This window comes from Vidua macroura, chromosome 1 (genome assembly GCF_024509145.1).
Source record: "Vidua macroura isolate BioBank_ID:100142 chromosome 1, ASM2450914v1, whole genome shotgun sequence".
Lineage (NCBI taxonomy): Eukaryota > Metazoa > Chordata > Aves > Passeriformes > Viduidae > Vidua > Vidua macroura.
The window spans coordinates 93,159,038-93,186,090 of record NC_071571.1 but is presented as its reverse complement, the minus strand read 5'-3'; the positions used below and the strand labels follow the sequence as shown (position 1 = coordinate 93,186,090).

At 36.6% G+C, this 27,053-nt stretch overlaps 1 protein-coding gene across 1 annotated transcript in view; it reads left to right on the top strand.

Moving 5' to 3' along the window:
• The window catches only part of LOC128805918 (dynein axonemal heavy chain 5-like), a 147,201-nt gene that overhangs the window by 92,514 nt on the left and 27,634 nt on the right, over positions 1-27,053 (top strand). Inside the window, exons 60-71 of the mRNA XM_053974941.1 lie at positions 3,317-3,535; positions 6,066-6,242; positions 9,624-9,818; positions 11,053-11,208; positions 11,494-11,676; positions 14,746-14,916; positions 15,352-15,730; positions 16,840-17,111; positions 19,011-19,175; positions 22,864-23,131; positions 25,075-25,196; positions 26,378-26,725. Of these exons, the coding sequence (XP_053830916.1) occupies positions 3,317-3,535; positions 6,066-6,242; positions 9,624-9,818; positions 11,053-11,208; positions 11,494-11,676; positions 14,746-14,916; positions 15,352-15,730; positions 16,840-17,111; positions 19,011-19,175; positions 22,864-23,131; positions 25,075-25,196; positions 26,378-26,725 (2,655 nt within the window). The remainder of the gene's footprint in view (positions 1-3,316; positions 3,536-6,065; positions 6,243-9,623; positions 9,819-11,052; positions 11,209-11,493; positions 11,677-14,745; positions 14,917-15,351; positions 15,731-16,839; positions 17,112-19,010; positions 19,176-22,863; positions 23,132-25,074; positions 25,197-26,377; positions 26,726-27,053) is intronic.

Genomic DNA, 27,053 nt, shown 5'->3' with positions numbered 1-27,053 from the left:
ACTCTTTAGGCTATGGCCCTTGTTGGCACAGCTGCTGTACCTGCCCCATGCAAGCAGATGCAGATCACCTACCATGCAGGCAGGTAGCAGCACTGGCTGGATCAGATGCTGAGAGGATTGTCTGTCTGGTTCCCCACAAAGGCAAGGAAAGGCTGAAGCTGCTGTTCTCGCACAAGCCCAGGCATGTTCCAGTGTAGCACCACTTCTCCAGGAGCACAAATCAGAGTGTGGACCTCTTGTCTTAAATCCTCATGATTCATCTGCATAAAATCCATTTATTCAGGCTTTCACACTGCATCCAACTGGAACAAATTGTGTATCCTTGCTTTGCTGCGTGATTCAGAGGGATGAAATAAAGGGTGTGAAGCTTGTTCACAGAGCAATGCCACTAAAATTAGAAAGACTACAGTGGTTCTTAGTGGTTGGGAAATATGTTTCCTTCCTGTCTAATATTGGCTGGAAATGTTTGTATGGAGCTGATTGCAGCTGTAATAGTCTTCTTGTGCAGAAGATTCTCTTTGGCAGCAGAACTGGCCTCCTGCTCTCATGGCAGAGCTCTATACAGGAGGCTGCCAGCCAACCTGACACTGATGTCAATACAAAAGCTGTGTTTGTACCCATGAAATTTTGAAAACCTGAGTTTGGGGAAAAAAAAAAAAAAACCAGAACAGGGAGAAAGCAAATAGTGATGATTTCAAAGGGTCATTGGAAACAAGTACTATTTCTGCTTTTGGGAATCACACAGGTTGGCCATCCTGATATGTTAGCTGTCAGTCTCATGCAACCAACCGTTGTTCATCACATATGATCAAGTAGCCTATAAATCAAACTAATATTATAATGTCTTATACTTTGTTATGATTACCCTGAAAATGGCTGAGAACTTGGTTCAATTGTCTGTAAAATAGTTTCTTATTATAGGTCATCTTCCAGAAAATCTGTAAAGTCTTGTGTAAATAAGTTTACAGATTTTTTTCATGTTAGAATACAATATACTTCTTTTTGTACTCATCTGAAATATTTTTTCGATGTTGCAACATCTTCAAAGCTTATAGCCTTTTGAAAGTTTTCAAGAATGGGGAAGTTTGTTTTATCAATCTTTTGCACTTTTCTGGGTAGTTTTTTGCTGCACAGGGACCTGCTTTTTCATATTTACAAGGCATCATTGCCTTGTATATATTGGGAATTCACATGCCCATCCTTTTCCATTGAAGTTCACATCCTGCTGTGATAAACATCAAGGTGTTATATGAATCTGCACAGCCAGGTGTGAGTTCTCTGTTGTTCCAGCTGTTCTGCCAAGGCTGTTCTTCATAACCTCCAAGGATCTTGTTTCCTGTGTAACCTCAGTATTTCTCAGCTAAGATTGAAACAATATGTCATAATATTGTTCAACTTCCATTTTTAGCCCTCAGAGAATTTAAGGATACAAGGATGCTCTGCAGCAGGGAAGGTGGTGGGAAGAGGTAGAAGAGGGCTGGTGCAGGGCTCCTTTTGGATCTCAGTAAGAAAGGCCTGACAACAGATAGCTAAATGAGGCATCTGCTTTAATAAGGCAGAATAATAAGATGAGTTTAAGATAGTTTGAATGGCCAAAAGAGAAAGTTTTCTCTTCACGGACAGGATCTGCTCTGCACAGGATACCATGGGCAAAACTATCCTGGCTCTCTCTGATGCTGCATGAGTGTGGGGTACCCAGCATTTGAAGGGATGTAAAATTTACTCACTATTTGTCTTCTTCCTATGAATATTTTTAAGGTGGTTGTCTTATTAAATGAATTGTTGTCAGGCCTTTCTTATTCAGATGCAGAAGGAACCCTGCACTATCTCTCTCTCTCTCATATCTTACCCTTTCCCCTGGTGCAGGGCACAGTAACACTACATCACCTCCTAAAAACTCCTCTGCTGTTGGAACTTTGCCCAGTGGTCCAAGATTCACTAAAACATAACAGCAGTTGATCTGAAATCTGCTTAGCTGGGTTTAATCAAGACTCACTGATTGAGCAGCATTTATTTCTAGGCAATGCTCTTTAATGTGTTTTTTGATAAACAGTGAGGTAAAAGTATTTCAGCATTCTTGCATGATGGAAATTTTATGACCAGCCATTTTACTGGTTCATCTGGATTCCAAAATATGGTTTTATCTCTAGGATCTGTCAACATAGCAGGTGGATGTAGTAGATGAAATTTTATTGACGGTGCTATTCTCTAGAATATACTGTCTGCATATACCTAGATTGCTAATATAGATGGGCAGAGATACATGTGATTTACCTGTATCCAATACACATGTCTGCAACATATATGTACACAGATATTAGGAACCTACTTCATTGGTCAGTACATATATGCTTCTCTAATTCCCTGCTCCCAAACCACTCTTTTGAGATAGACCAGACCCCAACCCATGCTTATGCTGTTAACTAGGAGTTATCCCTTAAGAGAGATGCCTTCTACTACTACTCTTCTGATGTGATGTAATGCAAGTGTCAAGTTTCATATTTGTAATAAAACAGGTTTTACAGATTCTTGGTTTCCATCTTCATAACTCTTATAGAAGAAAAAAACAGAAATAAGCGACATGATATTTAAACAAGCTTTTTTAAATATTCAGAGTAAATGGAAACAACCTTTATCTCTAAGTGTGAATTTCATAAGAAATTTGTCAGGCTCTAATCCTTTGCAAATGTATATGGAAATGCTTTCTGAATTCACAGAATATTTTTTCAACCCTGTTAGGAATATAAAAGTTAAGAGGCCACATTTAAATGACTGGTAAGTCATCATGCAAATTTATAGAGAGATGTGAAAAAAGTCTCTAGAGTTTTACTTTCCAGAGGAGTAAAAATACATTTGTTATATTTTTGTGGTAGAGATAATTGATGGAAAAAGAGAGCAGAAGACTAGTTTATGTTATAATTTTTATTATTTTATAATTAATGAAGACAATAATAAATTTCTTTTACACTGAGAATATATTACAGGAGGCATATATATAAGGCAACCCATGGTATATGTTGCTGCATATATCTAGTATACAGCTATTTCAAGTGTATTGTGATTTAAAATCATTGGTCATTGTGTGATCAATAGATCATTCTGAAAATTATTATTAAAGCATCTTAAGATTACCTTGAATAATTTTAATGCTATGCTTCTGTTCCAGAAGTAAAAAGAAAAAAATCTTCTGTCATCTTAAAACTTGTATTATTTTTAAAAGTACCCAACACATTATGGTATGTGCCGTTAAATGAATGTCATTTGCTTCTGCCACAAAAATAGGTATTAACTACTCTTTACTTTTAAATATCCATAGGCAAATTTAGCTTTGCAGGAAGGAAGACTTGCAGCTGCCCAAATGGAACTGAATAGTGCACAAAATCAGCTGGACAAGAAGCAAGCAGAACTGGATGAAGTACAAGCCATGTATGATGCTGCTGTGAAAGAGAAGCAGGCCTTGCTCGATGATGCTGAGGCATGCAGAAGGAAGATGAACAATGCCTCAGCTCTGATTGAAGGACTAGGGGGAGAAAAGGTATTAGCACACACGTGCAGGTTTCCAGCACAAAGTAGGTGTGCAGTTTTGAGAATGCTCCATAATGATCATAGCACTGCTCGGCAAACTCAAGGCATGGTGACATCTTGATATCACGTGACACTTCTTTTAGTTATATGTATGGTTTTTTTCCCTTCATGTGAATGTACCTAAAAAAGTAAAGCAATTTCTTGTGGTAATTGTTTTGCATGAAGCTTTATCTTATAACATATGATTTGTATGAGGATAAAGTTCAGATTTAAAGCCAAGGAGCCAAATTCTTTTTAGCTTTTTTTAAGAGGAATTAGGCTTAACCTAAATAATTGCCCTAAAATATTTATAAGAAGGATTACTCTCTTTTTCTCACCAAGTATACAAGAATACATATTTGAAGCTTGACTAATTTCCTGAATTATAATTGAAGCTTAGATTTCTACTGGAGCCTTTTACAGAATTATGGGCTAATTGTTATCCTCTGCACTGAACTTGAAATTTACCTTTCCTATGCAGATCTTCCTGGCTTCAGCCTGAAGGTTTTCAGAGGAAGTGGGATACTCTTTTTCCCCCTCTTCTTATTTGCTTTGTTAATTCCTTCATTGATTTGACACAAAGTAAAAATTGATGAGAGTTCTGACTTCAACCATTGTGTCCTGTGAGGCCAGCACCTCAGCATTTCTTTGCCTAGCTGCCCCTCAAATTACATCGGTCAAAAATCTTAGATGCTTTATAGTATTTTTTCAGTGAATTTCTAAATCTGGGGGCAACACAAAAATAGGAAATTATAGTGCCTAATTGTGGGTTTTATGAAGCATTGTGGTATGAGGTCTTGTAAGAGCTGTAATTCCACTCTACTTTTGAAAATTCAGACAAAAAAAATTAAAGACTCTGTATGGTACTTGGAGAATTGGACAAAACTGACACTGGGTTAAACGTGTGTTTTCTAAACTTGAAACATGTAGGTCTTGACTAAGACTGAATGCAGAGTGATTGTAAGGGAACAGAAATCTGGAAAGAAATCAATAAGCAAAATATGAGTTAATTATTTTAAATTTTTAACACATTAAATAATAATACTTATTACATAGCAGAATCATGGAATAATTGAGATTGGAAGGGACCTCTGGAGACCATCTAATGCAAAATACACATCCTTCCTTTCTCCCTGCTCAAGGCTCAAAGCATTTTTGGTTGGGTTTTGAATATCTTCCAGGATTCCACAACTTCTCTTGGCGACCTATTCCAGTTTTTGACCAGTCTCACTGAAATAAAGGGATTTTTTTGTGTGTTGAATTTAAATACCTTATATTCCAATTTGTGTCCATTGCCCCATGTCATTTCATAGAGTACCAGTGAAGAGTCTGGCATCTTCCTCTTTACACCTTCCTGTCATGTATTTGTGCACATAGATACATGTGTACAAATTCCCCCTGCACTCTCTGTGTTCAAGGTGAAATAATCTCAGCCAAGGCTGCCCCCAAATTTTAGATCCCTTATCAGTTCTTTATCTGCAAGTCTGAGGTTAAGCAGACTGCCTTTCCCTCATTAAATCCCCACTCAACTGTGTTGAGAACTTTTGTCAATGCCTTCCTTAAAACCTCAAGGATTGCTTGTGTCTTTCTGTGTTGTCCTTTCAGATATTGGATTGTTGAAGTTCCCTATGTAGACCAAGGCCTGTGGATGCCAGGCTTCTTCCTCTGTCTGAAAAAGCCCTCATCTACTTGTTCATCACATTGTCTGTGACAGACACACGCATCTTCCATGTTGATCTTCCCTCTGATACTAACCCATAAGCTCCCAACTGGCATATTGTCCATCCTCGAGTCTCCCATGCTGACCACATGCCTTCCACTGCTCTCTCTCACATGAAAGAAAACCCCTCTTCTTACTTTCCCAACCTGTCCTTCCTAACAAGCCCATAGACAACTGATGCAGCTCTCCAGTGGTGGATGTCTTTCCACCATGTTCCCATGACCCCCATCATATCATGATGCTGCAACCACATGCAGAGTCCTCTTTTGTTCTCTATGCAGTGCACATTCATGTAGAAACACTTCAGAGAGGTGCCCAGCTGTGATAATTAATGTCCTATAAGCAGTATGAAAGGTGTCCCCACCATTCTGTCTGTTGGACACTTTGTTGTTTTTGTGGGTATCCTTAGGGTGGTCCTACATTAGCCCTGTTTTGTTGATTACAAGGTCCCTACAGTTTATCTCACCCACACATTTTGTTTGCCAGGCCCATCCTCCACTTCCTCACATGACTATTGGTCCTCCTCTGCCTGACACTTAATTCCTCCTTTAAAGCTCTTCTTACCAGTTCAACCAGCTTGTTCACAAAGATGCTTTTTCTCCACTTAGTCAGGTGGTTGCTATCACTTCCAAGCAAACTTCTGAAAAGAATTATTTAAAGCAAAAAATAGTCCTGTTTTGAATAAAAAATATTTAACAGAAAGAGATGAATTCTTAAGTTAGACATTTGTGTTAGTTTTGTGTCTCCTTAAGCTAACTTCTTTTAAATATTTTACATATAGCTTCGTTGGACAGCAAGCAGCAAAAACTTTCAAAATCAAATTATTAATTTGGTGGGGAATGTTCTTCTGGCCACCGGATTTCTCTCTTACTCTGGACCTTTCAATCAGGAGTACAGGAATTTGCTACTCCAATTGTGGAAGAAAGAGATGGACAATAACAAGATTCCATACAGTAAAGTAAGTGTTCATGTTTTGTTCTGACCTTATTCTTTGCCTCACTGAGAAATTATATGCGGAGCATTTTGTTCCAGAAAAGTACATAATTGGAAGATTATATACAGGCTGTCACATTCAATCAAATGTTTAATAAATAAAAAATCTGAACAGTTGACAACTGAGCTTCTAAACCAATATGTTTTAAATTCCTCTTTAAACTGTCAGGCATTTCACAATTGGTATGTAGGACACTGCTCCGGCAAATCTGAGAGAGAAATGCTGTCTGAGATCAGCTGCCCTGGGAGAAATAGCATAAAACAGGAAACAAAGTAAAATTTATCAGCTTAGGATACACTTACCTCTTCATGAGAGGAAACATCACCTTTGCACTTCCGTGTGTTATCAGTATATACCCTCCTGTCATGCCTTCTGCTATGTACCCACAGCATTTAATTTAGTTTAATTTGAAGTGAATTGTAGAAATTATTGATTTAAACAAACCCTGCATTTTGCAAGGCTTGATTTGCAACACTTTGGCACTTCAGCTTGCTCCAGTGTTAGCTTTTAAATCCATGCACTTTTATCAACAGTGAGGCTGTTCCAGTCAGGCTGACCTTGCAGTATATCCTTCCCTGGCCTCTGTCTGTGCAGGCAGAGGTGGCCTAAAATGCAGTGGCACTACGGTCCCATATTCACTTTCTGTTTCCTGCCACTTCCCATTCTACCTTTATTAAGGTGAGCTGCCTGCCTGCTGAGACTACGACACAGGGCAGGATATCTTGCATGAATCTTGTCCTTTACTTTTACCATTATCTGCTCCAGGAGTGCCAGACCTGGCAGATGTTCTGGTGCAGAGGCTTTGCTCATGGCCAGCAACAACTTTGCTCCTATTCCATGACTTTTAGGAGGTTTGTCTAATAATCCCTGTACCTGGAAGACATATTCATACTGAAGGCAGAATTTAGGCCATAGTAGTCAAAACTGCCTTTCTGAGTAATCTATGTTGTCTTCCACTTTGTTTTGTGACTACTTGTGTATGTTTTCTTCAGCAGTAAACACTGGAGAAATAATTCAGGGACTCCCTCTCAGCACAGGAGTTGAGGCATTAAGCTCAAACATTTCCTGTTCTCAGCTGTCAAAGATTTTGACAAAGCAGTTGCTGCTGAAAAAGGCTGTGAGCAACTCAGCAACCTGTGAACAGCTGTATCATTGTGAAACAGCTAAAGGTAGATCTGCATCTTCTTTTCAGATTTTTTTGGGATTTGGCCCTTAAAACCTCTGTTAAGGAGACCTCTTTTCCATGAAGTTTGTTCACTTCATATAAGTTACTTGTGCATATCTTTTTTATTATTTTTTATGTTAGGTTAGCATAATTCTTGTAATGCGGATTAACCTTGACCTGACAGAGGGAAACTTGCAATCCAGCCCAATTTATGCTGAGAGTTAGAAGATGAATGACTCTGACCCACCCAGTAAAGCTCTCTAAAAGCTGCTGATGATAAAAAATATGTAAGGCCAAGATGGATTTTTTTAATAAAGTACCAGGAGCAGTGCAGTTTCAGGCAAGATTCTTAACCAGTGTGGCATGGGAGTTATCCTACATACACTCATCCCATTTTTTTACAGACTCATCCCAGGGAGGCTCCTTCTCAAATTCAGTGTACAAAATGTTCTTAAAAGCTACTTACCTTGGGGAATATCTGTCAAGATTCTCACCATTTAAGGATAAGAAACTGGATGTACAATGTCCTTAGAAAGCAATACATAAAGAACTAAAATTCTGCTTTCATGAATGTATTCTGACCACATTACTATTTGGCTGCATCCTTGAAAATTTGAGGAATACTTTCTTATAGTTTTTATGTTGCTCCCCCCCTCAAAAAAAAATGTCTCGCTAAGATGGAAAATACCATAGTTAATGAGTTTCAAAATGTATTTACTATTCTGTTTAGAGTTCCTATTAAAGATAGCATTATGATTTCCATCATAGTGTATTGCAGAGAGTTTTGATTTTTCCTAGGGAATTAAGTACTCACAAAAGGCAGCATATGGGCCTTTCTTGATACTTCACACCACAGGAAAGAAAGCAGCTTTGCAGTTCAAGCAAAAGGCTTGACATCTGCCTTACTTTCTCACAGACTAACTGACCGTGGGCGTATGAGTCATTTAGGCATAACAATTTAGAGAGATCTGTTAAAAATTAGCCACCTATCTGTTTAGTTAGGCACTTAAATTAGCTGAGTTTCAGAGTTGCCAGGTGACTGATACTTCTTGCTGTAGGTAAGAAAACGTTCAAAGCTGTTTAGATCCTATTCATCTGCTTATGGAGCTAAATATGGTTTTAGGTTCCTATTGCTGAAAAATTTGCCTATTAAATGCTTTTCTATCCTTTGCACAAATGGAAACTTGATTCCTAAAATTTCTCTGTCTTCTGAGGATGGTTTTTGATGCTTCATCGTGAGTCTTCAATAATTTTAGAAGTAAAAAAAAACAAAGGAGTAAAAAAGCTTTGGCATCTTGCAGCCATTGGTATCATTAGGTCTCATGATTGCGTCACAGCTCTCACAGTATTTGCTTTAGGCTTCAGATGCTGAATTATGTGATTTTCACAAGATTTACAGGCTTTTACTTTCTTTCTTTCATGCCTGTATTTCAAACATGTTTTTAGATAAAGCCTACAACTAGGAATTGTTGAATGAAAACCGTAAGAAGCAAATAAAAAAATCCCTTCAATTTTATTATTTTTAAAATTCTCAATTCTTACCAAGGTGCTTTTCTAATTTTGAGAGTTTGGTTTGCTATTTTCAGCGCTGTTTTCTTCACATACACCTTTTTGAGAGGCCAGTCACTTTTCAGAGTGAATAAAATAAAGCAAGTTAGTTGACAAGTGCAAATCAGACTTAAGGAGAATATGGAATCTGTGAAGGGTTTTAGCTTAGCAGCAATAACCTTTCACGATAGTTTGTGGTTACTGATCTATAGCACGTCTCCACATTCTTCTCTTCGTCTCCCACAGCCATCCTGTACTTGGAGGGCACTTTCCAGCAGGTGGAAGGTCTTGTGAGCAAGATGACAATTCCACTTGAACTGGCAGGAAAAGTGTTTGCTCTTAAAAATGGCAAAAAATCAGTTTGTCATTAGATATTGAACTGGCTTCAGAGTTTTTCTGACACTCTCTGATGGACATCAATGCCTCAGCAGAATTCACTTTCTTTACTGCTCAACTGCAGTGATTGAGCCACTGAACTTTAAAGAAAAGAAACAGTAAGCAATAACTGCCAAATACACTTTATCATGCATTCTGATCAGAATAAGAAGAAAAACCATCCAGCAGAAGTTTTGGTATAGCTTCTCTAACTGGCACTAATTTTGTATTTACATGTGTTGCATATTTTCTATTAGAACTTGAACCTTACTGGTATGCTTGTTGACAATGCTACAGTGGGTGAATGGAACCTCCAGGGTCTTCCAAATGATGACCTTTCAATTCAAAATGGCATTATTGTCACAAAAGCATCTAGATATCCACTGCTGATTGATCCACAAGGTCAAGGAAAGATCTGGATCAAAAATAAGGAAAAGAATAATGGACTTCAGGTAAATAGTTAATTTACAATTCTTTAAAATGTGTGTGTCATTTGTGACATCATGCTTTGGCCATGTGTAGTTTAAATCTTATGTTTATTGGTACACAGTTATGCAGAATATGAAAAAAGACTGACACAGAACCTGTACTGTATATCAGGGTATCAATAACAGGGCAAAATAGCTTGCACTGATATGTTATGGCATATCTATTTTTATGATGAATCTTTTAATTGGTTGCCATAGTGAAAGAGAAACAAAGAGGGAAGTAAAAGGTTGTATCTAATTCTTCACCTTCCTGGAGACTTGTATCTCCTGCTCTGTATCTGAGTTCTCCCCACTAAATCCAGGGGGAACTTAGATTCTAAATACACAAGTGTTTAAATTATGGCTTACATCTGGGATATTGTAATTTGCTATGGTCTTGTTAGTGTTATGCTGTTGGTCACCCAGACACTAGCTTTATCCCTCAGCTGAATTTGAAATAAAAATGTAGGCAACATGCTGTTTTGGTGGATACACATATGCCTACATTATAACAAACAAAAAGTGCAGAGTGGTGGAACAGAGTATTAATTTTTAAATAATATACTGGTTTAATTCTGTGTAATGTGCCTCTAGTTATTTTAATTGTACCTTTTTCAAAGAGCTTTGCCTGCAAGACAAGGATTTATTTTAAAAATATGTCTCTCCTAATTTTTTTCCTGGTAAAAAAAAAAAAAAACACCTGAAAACCATGACTTAAGAGATGCCTGGAAAGGCTATTCAATTATCATCTTAAAGAATTATGTTAAATATCTTAAATTAAGATAAATGAAAAGGAGTCTGTGTGACTTTTAGCAATTTTAAGACTGGTAGAACTGAATTGAAAATTGAATGTCTGATGTCAGATCAGGCCTTCTATATAACACTGATTCCCTTCCTGAACTCCATAAACAATTCCCTACTTCACATTAGTGTTCTAAGCATGAATCTATTTATATTCAGGGAATATTAAGATATTGCAATTAGATAGATGTGCAGATAAATAAGTAAATAAGTGACAATAAAGAAATGTGATCTCCTATCCTCCTAAGTTTAAAGCAAAACTTCCATTCATGTCAGCAGAAGCAAGTTTTGGTCCCTAAAATGTAGCCATTTGCATAGATATCCCAGGATGAGTATAATTTTTTAAAGCTTCAATAGATTTTATGCTGTTTTCTGTGTGCTTTCAAACACATGATGTGTTGTGACTCAATCTTCCTAGGTTACAGCTATGAACCACAAGTTCTTCAGAAGTCATTTAGAAGACTGCTTGTCCCTTGGTCGACCTCTGTTAATTGAAGACATTGGAGAGGAACTTGATCCTGCTCTAGATAACATCTTGGAGAAAAATTTCATAAAATTTGGTTCAGCACACAAAGTAAGATGAATTGTAGACATGAAACTAAAACCCAATAGGACAGATGTTGGGTATGGGGTAGTCCCAATACTTACATGATTTGTACCTTTAAAACAGTTAGAAAATGAGTCGTAAATTCATGGGGTTGTTTGAGGGGCTTTGTTACTCTTAGCCAGAAAGTTTAAAAAGTGTAAATGAAAATGTAAAAAAAAAAAAAAAATTCATAGATTTTTTTTTTCCATCGGATAAAATAACAGTTTTTCTGAATTCAGCTTTCAAAAATTGAGAAATGTTTTTTATTTTCAGGTGAAAGTAGGTGACAAGGAGGTAGATCTGATGAAGGGATTTACCCTGTATATGACAACAAAGGTGGCTAATCCTGTTTATACTCCAGAAATTAGTGCAAGAACAACTGTGATTGACTTTACTGTTACTATGAAAGGGCTGGAAGATCAGCTCCTTGGCCGTGTCATCCTCACAGAAAAGCAGGTATCAAGTCTTGCAGTATTTGAATAGAGGGAAGGCTTGTTAAGTATCTGCACCAGGAGTGCATACATATTCAATGGCTTGGTTGAAATCAAATGCAGGAACAAAAATGTGAATGAAAGTTTAAAGGTTGTTAATTCTCTGAAATACAATGTGGAGCTGTTTTTTTAATTGAATGGGGTAACTTAAACAGTTATTTTAAGATCTGACCTTGGAAAGAGAAGAAAGAAAACTATTCATTAAAAATACATCACAGGCATGAACATGACATACATAAAGCAATTTTATTCCTTCATATATGGAAAGGGCTTCTTGTTCAGTCAGAAATCTCTTGTATTTCTGAATTCCTTTTTAAACTTAATTTGAATTACATGAAAAAAAATGCTTATGAACTTGAACTACTTTTACCAGCCAGGCTCTAGTGTGCAAGGAGATAAAAGATTCTTAAGGAGCCCTGAAAACACTGACTTGACTCTATTCTTACTAAAATTTGCATTGATTATGTGGAAGTTAATATAAGGAAGAAAATCCTTTCTCAGGTGAGAGAAAAAAATTGAGGTTTGCATTATCAGAGCTGTGCTTTCAGTAAATGGCTCAGGTAGGCTTGCTAATGTGAGAGGAATTGCCTACCTAAAGGAATTAATTCTTCCTTTGACTTCCCCAAAGCATGTTCTAACCAGTGTTCTTTAGTGGTGCTGTCATTTCCTCCAGCCAACACTCTTCCACTTTGCTCAAAATGAGCCTTTGCTGAAGTAAAGACTGGAATTAAGGTGCCCTTCCTTCAGTCCTACAGTCAAAAACAGAGGCTGGAAAGTCATTGTAATGCACAAACTCCCTGTGAATTGTTCCATGAAAAACAGAAAGACTGTAACAGGAGGTACTGGGGGAAAATACTGTGGGACAAATGCTTTAGATGCAGAACTTTTAATCTTTACTCCAGTAAATGTAGGTTTCTGTAGGCAAAATTGTACAGCATCAGCAGGAGTGAATGGGAGTAACCTGACTAACCTGAAAGGAGGGAGTGGTCTAAATCAAGATAGAAGTAAAAGAAGCAAAATAGGTTTCTCATGACCTACATATAAAAATCCTCTTTGCACAAGATACCCTTGCTCTGTGGTGTTTTTTTTTTTTTTTGGTTTTTTGTTTGTTTGTTTGTTTGTTTTTGTTTTTTGTTTTGTTTTGTTTGGTTTTGGTGGGGTTTTTTTGTTTTTTTTTGTTTTTTTTTGGTTTTTTTTTGGTTTTTTTTTTGTTTTGTTGTTTTTTTTTTTTTTCTTGGACAGAACTGTTAGAGAATTCATATTGAATGTATGTAGCAACACCTAAACTGCATTTTGAGTAAAAAATAGTCACTGAAAAATACTCCTCCAGTGCTGTATATCAGTTGAAGAGAGTTGCAAGGGAACCTGGTTAATACTGGCACTACTTGCTGCACAGGGACATGGTTGCAGCTGATAAACCTTTATTAAAGTTCTTTTGGCACATATGAAGACATCATGGTTGTTGTCTCTTCTGTCTCAGTAAGAGGTGAATGTTGTGGTGTAGATGGTCAGAGCCAATGGGATTCTGAAAAAATTAGTTCAAAGACAAGACACAACATGAACAGAGATTTTCTATTACAAAGAGACAACTTTATGATCGCTGAGCTAAGGTAATAGATTAAAGGAACCAAGACATTTTTAAAGACTGCTCTAGTGATCAATGAAATATGATCAAAGAAGTGTTTATTCTTCTCAGCTTTATAGGTTGATCCTGTAAATATAGAAAAAAAAATCAGCATATTTTTGTACTTTGATAATGGAGTTGCTGCCACTATTTGTGTTCAGAACAACTATTATTTATGTTACAAATATGGTTTTGAAGTTCCCTTGCAAACAAAAACTTGCACCTGGTATATTTGCTAATTTTCTGAAAGATACCTTTTACAGACTCATAAATAGTATGGGTAAAGTTTCTGATCTTAAACAAAGCACATCCTTATGTGGAATTTAAGCATGTAGTTAAATGTATTTTTGTGTGTTTTGTAGAAGTATTCCTTTTGTGTAATTCTAATCTTTTTTTTTGCATTAATGGTATAGAAAGAGCAATAAATGTAGAAAGCTGAATTACTGATGCTTAAGTAATTTCCCTCTTTGGGGATGCAGTCACTTTTAGCTTCCAGAGAGCTGCACTCTGTAGCCCTAGAACATATTTCAAACAGGTTTTCAAGTGAGAAGTTTATGAAAATAAAGAATTTTGTCACTTTTTTGAAATACAGGAGAACCTCTCCTGTACTGTATAACTCTGTACATCTCCTTTTTCTCTAGCTTGACATGTTGACAGAAATGAAAATAAACTGAAGCCATAGGTGTAGATAGACTATTATTAACAATCCTTTTCTTATAAGAAGGTTGCCTGGATTGATTAAATAAAGACAGCCAGCAAAAGTATCCCTGAGCTGTGTTGACTGTGCTTATAGATGCCTCATTTCACTTGGCATTGTGTTGACTTGTCTGCCTTTTTTCCCTTGTCATTGTCTGTCTTGTAGAAAGGGCAAAAAAATCCATATGACATAGATAATAATTGTAACATTTCCTGTTTTATAAGCAGTAGAGGATTGTATCTTTCAAAGTCACAGAATGGTAGAAATTAGAAATGGAAAAGGTCATCCAGTCAATTTTGCTCACAACCTAAAATCCAGCCATACAATGCATCTTTCAGGCCTTTATCTGATTTAATTTTAAGTACTCGATGTAATGTGGCTTTTATCACTTGCCATTGGAAACTATCTTGAGTGGTTTGTGCACCGTATTATGAGGAAGATTTTCCTGGTAATTCAGATTTTTTTTCATTCTCCAGCATTTATGCTTCATTAATCAAATAAATACAGGATACATATAAATTACTTTATTGTATATATTCAGCATGCATATAAATTATTTTAGTACAGAAATATTTCGTAATATTTCAGTATTTTGTGGAAAAGACAACAAAGTCCCCACTCTGACATGCATGAAATCACGTTTTCTGTGTCTTTATAAGGAATCTTCCTTTTAATTGACATTAAATATTGTATGGCAAATTTCTTGAATACAGGAACTAGAAGCAGAAAGAATCAAACTGATGGAACAAGTGACATCCAACAAGAGGAAAATGCAAGAGCTTGAAGATAATCTGCTCTGCCGTCTAACCAGTACAGAAGGCTCTTTGGTTGAAGATGAGTCTCTGATAGAAGTCTTAAGGATCACTAAAACAACAGCAGAAGAGGTGATTTTTGAATGTACTGCAGATACATTTTGTATTTGTAATTTCAAGATAGTATGTATAAAGATGTATGTGTATATTTTCATTCCTGTTTTATTTTTTTCCATTCAGAGGCAGCATATAACATCTGACTTCTTAACAAATAAATAGCAGAAACAGTAATTTTTTCTTCATAAAAAATTGCAAAATTAAACTGCTACCTGTATACTGTTTATATTCCAGGCATATTTTGCAGGTGTAAGTTTGAATCAGTTACCATTGTGACAGGAGTTGGAACACATGAAGACACAATGTCTGTGTTGAAACACTGGCAGAGGGAAGCAAAGCTCAACTAAAAATATTATTGTGATCTTAATCAAGACCTTTTGTTTTTGCTTGTGTAGCATAAATCACAAGTAATACAACTTAATCTTTATGGTCTTTTCCATTAATTTCAAGGTCAGTGAAAAATTAAACACAGCAATGGAGACAGAGGTGAAAATCAATACTGCACGTGAAGAGTATCGGCCTGTTGCAGCTCGTGGTAGCATCCTTTATTTCCTAATTGTGGAAATGAGCTTGGTCAATGTCATGTACCAAACATCTTTAGGGCAGTTCCTTGGCATTTTTGACCTATCAGTGGAAAGATCTCAGAAATCTCAAATTCCAGCAAAAAGAGTAGTTTATATAATCGAGCATCTCACCTATGAAGTCTTCAAGTACACAGTTCGAGGGCTGTATGAAAATCACAGGTTCTTGTTCACATTGCTTTTGGCACTGAAGATTGACTTGCAGACCAAGAAGATTTCACACACTGAGTTTGAGACACTGATCAAAGGTAATTTCTCTAAAAATGTTCCTGTTTACTATGTCTGTGTACTGCTAAATTCAGATTTTGCAGTGCTTGCATTAACAATGTGCTATATATCCAGTGGATCTACTTGTTTTTAACTTGTGAATGAAAGCATATACAGTCCAAGAAGGAATTAAGAGAAAAATTTTCCAAAACAAGAGCAATATACATTATTTGTTATAAAAAAAAATGCTTAGATGAGGATTATTTTAACTGTTATACATTGCAAAATGGGAAAAAAATATGTCCATTACTTGTTAGAGAACTTATAGCCTCTATTGTCTGCCTCTTTTTCAAGTTGTCACATATCTGTGTCTGTGAGATTGTAGACAAACAACAAAAGTTCTCTTGATGGCAGATGAACAGGCATGTGGACACTGTACCAGGCTTAAGTATCAGCACAAAAAAGTGGAAGCCTATTACATATTGTAAAACACTTTTATATTGCATTGCATTATGTCACCACTGTATGTCACTACTCAGACACAATGGCAAAGAAAAATTTGAGTAAGGTTTATAAAATTTGATGGGGGTTGACCTCACTGAGGTCTGCAAGATTAGATAAACACAATCTGGTACAAAGACAAGTACAGTCAGGTGCTTGGCATCCAAATATCTCCGTTTGTTTGGCAAACACTGAGTGACTGTTCAGCTGTGGCTCAGCTGTGCTGGGTGTGCAAATGGGCACGAGGCTGAGTGGTGGTTGAGCTAACAGGCTGTTGATGTTGCAATGGAAATGAATGCACCATGTGCTTTCTTATTCTTTAGCACAGATGAAAGGAGGCTGTTCTAACCATTATATGTCTGCTCTGAAGAACTGGGTTTGAGTATCCTTTTAGGTGGTCATGTTTTATTCCAGCTCTACAGATAGAGTAGAAGCAGCACAGAAATTAGTGGGATATCAGCTTTGGGACTGAGACCATTTTCCAATAAAGTCTTTGTTAAGTGTTTCTTCCATGCAAATTTTACATCTCCATATCCTGATTTACATAAAATGTTACTCCCTGAATTATATAAAAACAGTACTTTTTATTACTTGTGCTTTTTCTGTTTAACAATGTTTGTTTTCCTCTATAATACTTTTCACTTTGCAGGAGGCGCCAGCTTGGATATAAATTCTGTGGAACCAAAACCAAGAAAGTGGATCCTTGACACGACATGGCTCAATCTTGTGCAGTTATCTAGCTTGTACCCTTTCAATCAACTTCTGGTGCACATTGCTAAGAATGAGAAGTCTTGGAAAGCCTGGTTTGATGAAGAAGCTCCTGAAAAATCTGTTATTCCTGATGGTTATGACAGTTTACTGGATCAATTCCATAAACTGCTCCTTGTCCGTAGCTGGTGCCCTGATCACACTGTTGCCCAAGTAAGATACGCTTTTGTACAATGGTTATGCCACGTGACATCTCCTGAAGAATTGCTAGTTCCAAACTTACGTTCTCTGAATTTCTTGTTACCACAATATTTGTTGCAGGGTGAACTATTTTGAAAAATCAGATATTGAAATGCACACAAAAAAGTATGTATGAAAACACTAATTTAATTGCAATAAACTAGGAAGCAGAACATGAAACAAATTGTGTTGAAGCTGCAAGAATACATTTTTTTTGGTGTGGTGCTCTCAAAGTTGAGTCATGAAACCTGTAAAGAAATTGCATTCTGCTGGTGAATCAAAAGATACATTCCTCCCTGTTCTTTTTCACAGAAGCGGTGGAAAAAGAGCAATTCGCTTTTATGGCAGGTGCACTAAAACAGCAGATAAACTGTTTACTTACCCTCTCTACTGAGGAAGTAATAATTAAGGCTGCCTTGTGGCAAATGTCGTAAAAGAAACTTCAGTAGACTAGCAGCTTCTCCACAGTTTGTGATATTTTGGTTTTTCTTCTCTATGTAGGTGTAAAAGAGATGTATGAGCCTATGAGTATCCTCTTTTCACTTTTTTTTTTTTTTTCCTTTCTATACTGGAAGGTAGTAGTTTTTCTTTCCTGCCTATATCAACTTTACATGTTACATGCTGTGATAGCATCTGTGTTGTAGTTAGGGGACACCATGTTTTCATGGACCTCTTTTTCAACAAGGCTCGCTCAACTCTTTTTCATTTTCCACTCTTCACTCAGTAAGTAGGAGAGAAGTCTGGGAGCTCCAACTGCCATAATTTAAACAGAGCAAAATAATAAAGCTGCTACTGCTTATTTATCAACTTATTATCCATCAACTAATTTATCTAATTTAACTAATTTATCTAAATTAACTAATTTGTTATTGTCTTGCACAAACATCTCTGTAAAATAATGTCTCTGAACAATGGTTGCAAAAAGAGGTCATTATTCTAATTTTTGAGGAGAGAGGGGATCTCTTTTGTTACTCTTTTTTAGTCTCTTCTTTCCCTACTGTGTTTTCCCAAGTATTAGAAATTTTACCTGTCTAGAAGAAAATTTACACTTAATAGTGGGTGATTGAGGTTTTTTTTTTCCCTATAATTGACATCTTCCTCAGTCCACCTTGTTCCTTAGTGTTTCTCTTCATCATACATGCCTCAGAATCTGTGAGAGTCATAGCTAGGAAATCACTTCAGTCAAAAAAGAATTTCATGCACTAAGGTAGCTTTAGAAGTTCTTTTAGAAAATGTCTGTGAAAATAAAAAAAATAGAGGCATAAAAAGGTTTGACCTTTAAGGATCAAGTCTAAGCTGAGTTCATGTTTTGTAGAAATAGATATTCAGCCTAAGAGACTTGAATTGGACAGGAGAATTTGTTTGAAGTTCCAGTAAATATATGGGAGATTGTAACTGGGTCAGATGAAAGATCAGCCTAATCCACTATGCTGTAGAGACAGTGTCAACAATACATACTTAGGGGAACTAAAAAATGGAACTGGCATAGAGAAAACCCTTTGTTTGGCTATCCACCAAGTTTTAACAGGCAGTAATTTAGGGTCAATATCTGGGCTGTCCTCAGAGCTGACACTGGATCTATTCTGCATGGTTTTTTTTTTTCCAGTTCTTTAAAAAAACCCATTTAGCATTTTCTAGCAACAGTGCTCACAGGATGGCTGTTGTGTGAGCAGAATTCTTTCTCTTCTGTGTTTGAAATCTGGTATCTGAGAATTTCAGTGGTTGCCTCCTGTGGACAAAAGTTGAAAAATTAAAAAGTTTAGACAGTCATTGCCTTCCAGTGTAGATGCTGGTAAATTCCACATCACTAATTAATGCTAAACTTAAAAAAGTAAAGATAGATATATTTTTCTGGTAACTTTTTTTTCCCAGGCTCGGAACTACATTGCAGAATCTCTTGGAGGGAAATATGCAGAAGGATTTATTCTTGAAATGGAAGCGATGTGGACAGAAAGTAGTTGTCGAACACCTTTGACATGCCTTCTATCAGTGGGGTCTGACCCCACTGAAAATATAGAACATCTTGCAAAATCAAAGGTATCCTCCTAAACTGAGTTTGCTAGAGCTGATAAAGAAATTTTTAACTCTTCTTTGCACTAGAATATATTCATACCTAGTGTTCTCTGGAATTTAATTTTTGACCAGTAGCCAAAATGCATTTACTAGGAAATGAAAATGTTGCAGTTCTGCTTTTTGCAGTTGTTTGATTTCAATGAGACCTCTGTCTTTATCCAGCAGACTATGATAGCCCACAACTTAGGAAATGTACTAAGCTATGAGAACAAAGCAACATTTGTGGTTTAAATTGTGTTACATTCACTGTAGGAGCTGACAGTAATGATGATTACAAGAAGATATAGAAAAAAATCATAAATATGGTGACAAGAGAAATTAATTTAAACACCCTATCATTCAATCTGTGCACTTGATGGAGACATTCAATATTTCCTACAGAACAGCATCACTTTAAGGCACTCTGTGCTCTGTTTTATGGTTCACAATGTAGCAGCATATAAAATTTCCCCAAGAAGAAGTTATTTACTTTAGATCTCCATAAATTTTCCTCCTCGTTAGAATGCATCTTCATTTAATGGTGCAGGATTTTAGAATACACTGAGTAAGACACACTTGCAAAAGTGGGGAGGACGCACAAATCTCTTTAGCTTATTAATTAGAAAGTGGAGATACTCATTCAATTTGAAAATCAGGACACTTATTTGTCTGTCTGTACTGAAGATGGCTTAAATTATGACCTAACTCTTACTTAGTGTTTAAATTTCGGAATCTTAAATCTGTAGTCATTAATTTGATCCTTGTCTGCTGTCAGACCAAAAGGATATTGCAGTCTTAATATGTTTTCATTCTTTCAGGAAATGTGTATAGAATAAATAGAAAGTGAAGTTGTGAAAGAGCTAAAGGGATTGCCCTGTTTATTCACACACGGTTTATGAACAAGGCAACATCAGCTAGGCTGTCATAATGTGAAGTTTAACTCATGTCACCTGTAAATGTAAAGTCAGCCACACTGTATAACTGTAAGGTTCTTTTCTAATCTCTTGAAGTAAATACCTAACCACACAGCATATAGGAACTTTTCAAGTTTACAAAAGCCATCCTAATGTCACAAAGCAAAATGCAAACATAGATGCTTTTAAAAATAAAAATGTATATAACAATGTGGAACTTGAGGAGCATTTCAGCAATTCTTTAGCTTTTGAAAAGCATATCTAGAAATAATTTTATTTTCAGAAACATTTTCAAGGGAGCTTTGTGTTTATTTTGCTAGTATTTCAACAAATTGTACTTAGTTCCTATCTTTCTTTAGGATTTCTCTGCTTTTTTCCAGATTAAATTTTTAATATAGGTTAGTTTTACCAGGGACCTGACCTTGAAGGGGGGTGGTGGTGGTGCTGGGGTTTTTTTCTTCTTAATGATAAAGAACTTGAGCCTCTTTTTTTCAACTATTTCCCTTTTACAGTCATGATTTGTAGTCCTAAAATGGATTTCCAGTTTTAATGGTGTCTCTAAGTATATTATTAACAGTATAAATCAGCTATCTGCTGTGGGAAATGTTCAAATTTGTGTCCAGAATTTATTTTTCACTCTAAAATTTAGCTGTTCAGCTTGGCCCACTCCCAAAGAAATGAGAACAGTGTCTGTGGTTACTGAGCTATGTAATCTTGTTTATAAACCAAACAAGCTCCATCTTAAAACTAGTTGCATTTATGCCCCCTTTACTTTCACTTTAAGATAGTGTGAAAAATTAACTTTCAGGATTAAAATGAAGTTTCTTATGCCAGCACTTTGACTTCATTAAAATTAGATTTTTCTAAAATTGCAGAGATAGTTTCTTCTTTTAGGGAATGATGCACAGAACCTTCAACAGAACTGTCAGGGCCACTGTAGTGAGTAAAATGCCATCATTTTCATCTGGATTATGATGTATTAAAATGACATGGATATGCTGACATGACTCACTATTGAAAGAAACATTCTGTATGCAGACATTTGATAGAGTTCTTTCAGAAGGAGTAAAATGAGGACAATTCATAGTGAAAAACATTTTTTTCCTTCTCACGATGTTTCTATGACCTTTAGTGACTGTAAATTTCAGAGGCAACATTGCTGAGAAGAGCAAATTACGAGTAGATGCTTTGTTAGGGAATAATGTACCTGCTGAATATTTATGCAGTCTTATGCAGGGGTAGGCATAGTCTTTGACTTACAGGAGTGCTAGCTGTACTCAGATGCATCTTAGAAAAGGTAAAGCTTTTTGTTCTCTGGCACATAACCAGCTTCACAGGCTGTTCATCTTTGCTTCTTTTAGCTACAGTTTCAGGTTTCACTGACCTAAGAGTAGGATTTAACTGCTTTCTTATCTTTGGAATTCTCACGTCCTTAAATCTTGCCAGGATATGGGGGATCATATACAGCAGCTGTATTTATACTGTTCTGTAAAATCAGGTCAGGGCCTATTCTCTGACCCTAAGGCCAAATGACCCAGCACAGTTTGTGTCCACATGCTTAACCTTCTTCTCCTGCAAAAGGAGGGCAGCCTCCTCCACGCTGTTTGGGAGTGGATGTCTTCCTTCCTTTTTGTTTCACAGTAAGAGAGTCTGAGTAGCTGGACAGGTCAAGACTAACCTTTGTAGCTCTCAGCCAGCTGAAGACAGGCCCAGATTGGTAATGCAGCTCGTCACTCCCTGCATGAGGGATACTCAGCTGCAGGTCTTGAACATGAAACTCTCCATGAAACAAAGTCTCTTCATCAATTATTTTGCCCTCAGCATGTATGCAGAATAATATGTTTAACTGGGTTTGATAGTTCTGGTTTTCCCTGGCAGGGGTCAGGGAGCCAACCTGAGCCAGACTTAAAAAAACACAAGAGTAGCAAGAGCAATAAGCAAGAGAGGATCTGCCTGCATGTTACTGACAGACTTGTGTGGTCCTGATCTCAGCCTTACCTTTTTCAGATCCCTTTGTGAGAGCCTTTGTCCTCCTCTGGTTTTCTGGACAACTGGCTTTACTCTCTGATAGCCTCTGGAGAAGATGCCATAAAATTGCAGAATTTTATGTTTGCATTTATAAGCTCTCTCTCTTCTGAATCCAGATCTGCTCTAGATCTGCTCAAGCTAGCAGATCACCAAACTGGAATCCTCTGGATCAATGGCTCCACACCTGCCATTTAACAACATAGGATGTTTCCTGAGTAATGCTTTAGTGTGAACCAATCTTTCCTGTCCTACCTGCTTCATCGACAGTTCTCTTTTATGTGAAATATGTTCAGGCAGTAAAAAGTCATCAGAATTGTTGGATTTACACTGTGTGTTAATTATTATCTGAAGCCCTAATATCTGCTCATTTCAAGATAGTACATTATAGGAAAAAGAATGGTCAGGCTTTATTTTTGTCTTGCTTTATTTGAAAAAGCTGAAAAAAATCTTCAGGTGTCTTATCCCACAGATATTGTTAGACCAGCAAAAAAAAAAAAAATATTTCCAATGGTGTAGTTTTCTTCCAACAGGTGGAAGATAAGAGGAACTTGAAGGGTTTTGCTTTTTTTGTTGTTTTGTTTTCTTTACTTTGTTTTAATATAATGTCTCCATTGATATTAATGGCTTTCTTTGTGGCAGAATGTCACTACATGTGGATCTACAGAAGCAGTACATCACATGTGTAATTCTAAGGAACTACATATAAAATAAACTTTTTTTTTTACTTTTAGAACATTCCATGTCGTGCCATTTCAATGGGTCAGGGCCAGGAAGTCCATGCAAGGCACCTGTTAAATCAGTGCATGCAAGATGGAGGATGGCTCCTTCTACAGAACTGCCACCTTGGCTTGGAATTTCTTAATGAATTAATGGACACTATCACAACCAAAGAGTGTGTGAATGAAGATTTCAGAACCTGGATCACTACAGATGCTCACCCAGAATTTCCTATTAATCTTTTACAGTCCTCTATAAAATTTACCAATGAACCTCCTCAAGGTAGGAATTACTTCCTTTCCCATGGGAGAGATCGCTGCTGGTCCAGGAAGGCTGGGCAGAAAGTAATGTTGGCTTCACTGTGCAGCTACCTGAAGCTGCCAGTCTTGGACATCACTGACCTATGTTCCTGGGCATTCCCTGGTCTTCTGGGCTTCCATGCACCTCCTTACACCCAGCATCCTATCTTTCCTCACTTCCAGGATGTTTCCTCATGTTCAGATGTTCATCTTATGCTTTCTGAGCCTCTAAGCCCCCAGCTTTGCTAACCTAAGTAATCTATGTGAAGAAGCACAATATGAGGTCTGCATCTTAACTGGCAGTTTGGACTCATGTTTCTGTATTAATAGGAGTGCAAGAAAGACATGGATGGAATGAGTCCAGTGAGAACCCACAAAGATGCTGACAGAATTGGAGAATATTCTGTGTGGGGAGAGGTCAGGACGATTGTTAAACCTTGAGGAGAGAAGGTGTATCTTATTAATGCCTACAATTAAATAACTATACCCTTTCTTCATATACATATATATTATATATATATATATATATGTTGCCACTGGTTTCAGTTGATGGTGTCAGTAGGAGTTAAGAAATTTTATCCAAGGTCCTATTTAAAGGTTCAGACATTTAAACCTCTTATTTCAGTATTTAGCTTCCTTTGAACATTAGTTAGATGTCTACAGATGTTGTGAAACACATCCTGTTTCAGCATTTGTACTCCATCTCAAGAGCAGGTAGTCAGTCTGTTGATAAAAATTTCTTACTTCTTCCTCTTCTCCACTCCCCCTTTTTAATTCAGAGCTCATCATCTTTTTTTTGCACAGTGGACCCCTCCTAATCATTCTAATGGTAATAACCTATAGCTCCAAGAAGCTATAGCTATATTTTAGAAGTCAAGTTATAGCAAATTTGCAACTTAGCAGCTGAAAAAAGCCCAGTGTAAAAATTTAAGTCAGGATGAAATATAGACAGTTTTAATTTCTTAAGACTGTCCTGTCATATGGGTAGCACAATACAATGCACTTTTGTTTGATTTTGGAACCCTCTGATGATACCCATTCAATATTTTGAAAAGCTATTTGTTTGAATATTGTTCTAAGGATTTTTGTGAAGTATGAACAAACATAAAAGTACTTTTATTGTGTCATACAAAGTAGGACAACTTTTACAATCTGTTCACTGCCCTTCTAGACTTGTGTGAAGTTGATTAAGTGGAAAGTATCATAAGAGGGACCTGATGTCAGTAACTCATGCTTGAGTTGTCTGCCCAAGGCAAAAGATGCTTGAGTAGCACTGCCTAAAAACATCTGTGAGCAGCTGATCTTCTGTATTCCATGGTAGCTGAGACTGTATCAGTATCAACTGCCTAAAGCTGTTTCTGGGATAGGAAATGTCAGTGCTCAAACAAACCTCCCCAAATATTAATATTTGCACTATGAATTTAGGTTCTCTTCTCATCACCTTGGTGCCTGTAGTCCAGTTGAACAACCTGCAGAATTCTGAGATTTTTATAGGAATCAAATCTAAATAAAATTATCTTAAATAAAACTAAATATCTTATCATAAGTAAACAGCAAAACAAACTCTTGGATACCCAGTGCTATATTTCATATAATGTTAGGTGTCTTTTTTATTGCCATATAGTTGCTAAATAATTATGTTTCTATTTCAGTAGTTTATGGGATCATTTAGAATATGATTACTTAATTTTAAATTCTTCCAGACTCTTGAAATTAATTTTTTGTGTTACCTATCTAAAACAAAATGTTATCGAAGTTTGCCTGCTGTGACCAGCTGAACAGATATTTGATTCTAAGACATTATTTGAAGGTATAAGTAAGATGATACTGCAAATTAGAAGAGAGAATTATGCTTAACAGAGGTTGGACTTATGATTCCATACTTTTTTTTTGCTAATATATTACATTTTTATACTCACCTTCTAGGTGTGAAAGCTGGCTTAAAACGAACATACTCAGCTGTTACTCAGGATCTGCTGGGAGTGAGCAAAATGCCACAATGGAAACCATTGCTATATGCTGTAGCATTTCTTCACACAACTGTTCAGGTTTAAAGATATATTTCTTCTCTTCTGTCATAAAGCCATGTTTCATTTATTAATGAACCTTGTTATTAAATGAGAAACATTTTTAAAGGGAAGTCCTATGTTGGCAAATTAACACAAAATAAGAAAGAGAACAACATATCTGTATTACTGTAGCGGTGTTAGAACTTATAATTTTGCTCATGTTGGTCCTGTACCTCCAACAGGGATGATATTTCAGAGGGAAAAAAAGGACAATCAAGCAATGATCAATTAGATTACTCTTCTATTAAAGTCCTGGTCAATGACTATGTGATCTGTCTTTCAACTAACTGGACTTTTACTAATATTTTAACTCATAAAAGCATATTAAAGAAATTTACAATTTATAGTTTGGAAAACCATAGTCTCAAAATGCTGCATTCACAATGAGAAGGTGTAAGAGGGTGAATATAAATCCTTTCTGCTCTGAAACCTGTAGGAGGAAATGAAAGTAGATTTTGGGTCCTGACTTTCAGGACTTCCATTAAAAAGGTGCTTTATGGATTAACCACAACTTTTCATCATCCTATTGATAGATTTTGCAGTATCCTTAGTTTACATCTGGAGCCTGGCTAATTTAGCTCTGTGGCATCCATGCACTGAAATACTGTGGTCCAGTGGAAGCCTGTGTAAAAAAATTAAAATTTGCAATTACCAGCTATTATCCTAACACCTATGTACTGCCAGCTGAGTCTGTAGATGATTCACTAAGAAGCAGTTTTTCCTACTTGCATCTGCACCATGCAAACACAGCAGGGATAGGAATATAAGTGATAGAAATATATCTAGTCCATAGGAAGACCCCACACAATAATTATGGCTGATGATTTTGAACACCATTGCCTCAAATAGTAGCTTAATTATTGAAATCAAAAGCTATGGTTCCAGACTCAGAGATTTAAAAAATACTTTTAAAAGAGGATTTTTTTTTCTTTGTGAAAATGTTAATATTCCTATTCTTTGTTTATAGAAATTTAGCTACTAGATAATCAATCAAGTGTTTGGCTTTGCCTGTGTTAAATGTATATTTTTTTAATGTAGTGAAATAGAGTTCCAGCTGGACTACTGCATTCTTAACATATTTCATGTGTTCTTCTGCACTTAAGCTTTCTTCACAATTAATATCAATCAGTGTTTTACCATTACTTCTAACTGTTCTACAGGAAAGAAAAAAGTTTGGCCCATTGGGCTGGAATATTCCTTACGAATTTAATCAGGCAGACTTTGCAGCCAGCGTGCAGTTCCTTCAGAACCATTTGAATGATGTGGGCATCAAACAGGGAGTGAACTGGAGCTGTGTCCATTACATGCTTGGAGAAGTGCAGTATGGTGGCCGTGTGACTGATGAGCTCGACAAGGCACTGCTGAATACATATGCAAGAGTCTGGTTTGGAGAGCACATGTTCAGTGAAAATTTTTGTTTCTACAAAGGCTATGTTATTCCAAAAGGGAATACAGTGGAAGACTATCTCCAGTACATAGAGCAGTTGCCAGTGATTGATACACCAGAGGTAACATATTTTAATATATTAAAGGGAGTTTTTGTCAGATGAATAACTTAATGAGGTATTTTTTCAGAATCGAATATGCATAGGTCAAGATTAGCAGGCAGACCATTATAGTGGGTATTCAGTGTAGATCTGCTGAACAGGAAGAAGTATATGAGGCCTTCTTCAAACAATTGCAAAAAATCTGGTATTCACAGGCCCTGGTCCTTATGAAGGACTTTCAGCAACCCTAATTATCTTCTGGGAGGTTGGTACAGCAAAGTTCAAGTATTAATGTGTATAAAACCCTGTCGGAATGCTGTAAAGATGGAGCTGGAGCCTTTTTGATAAT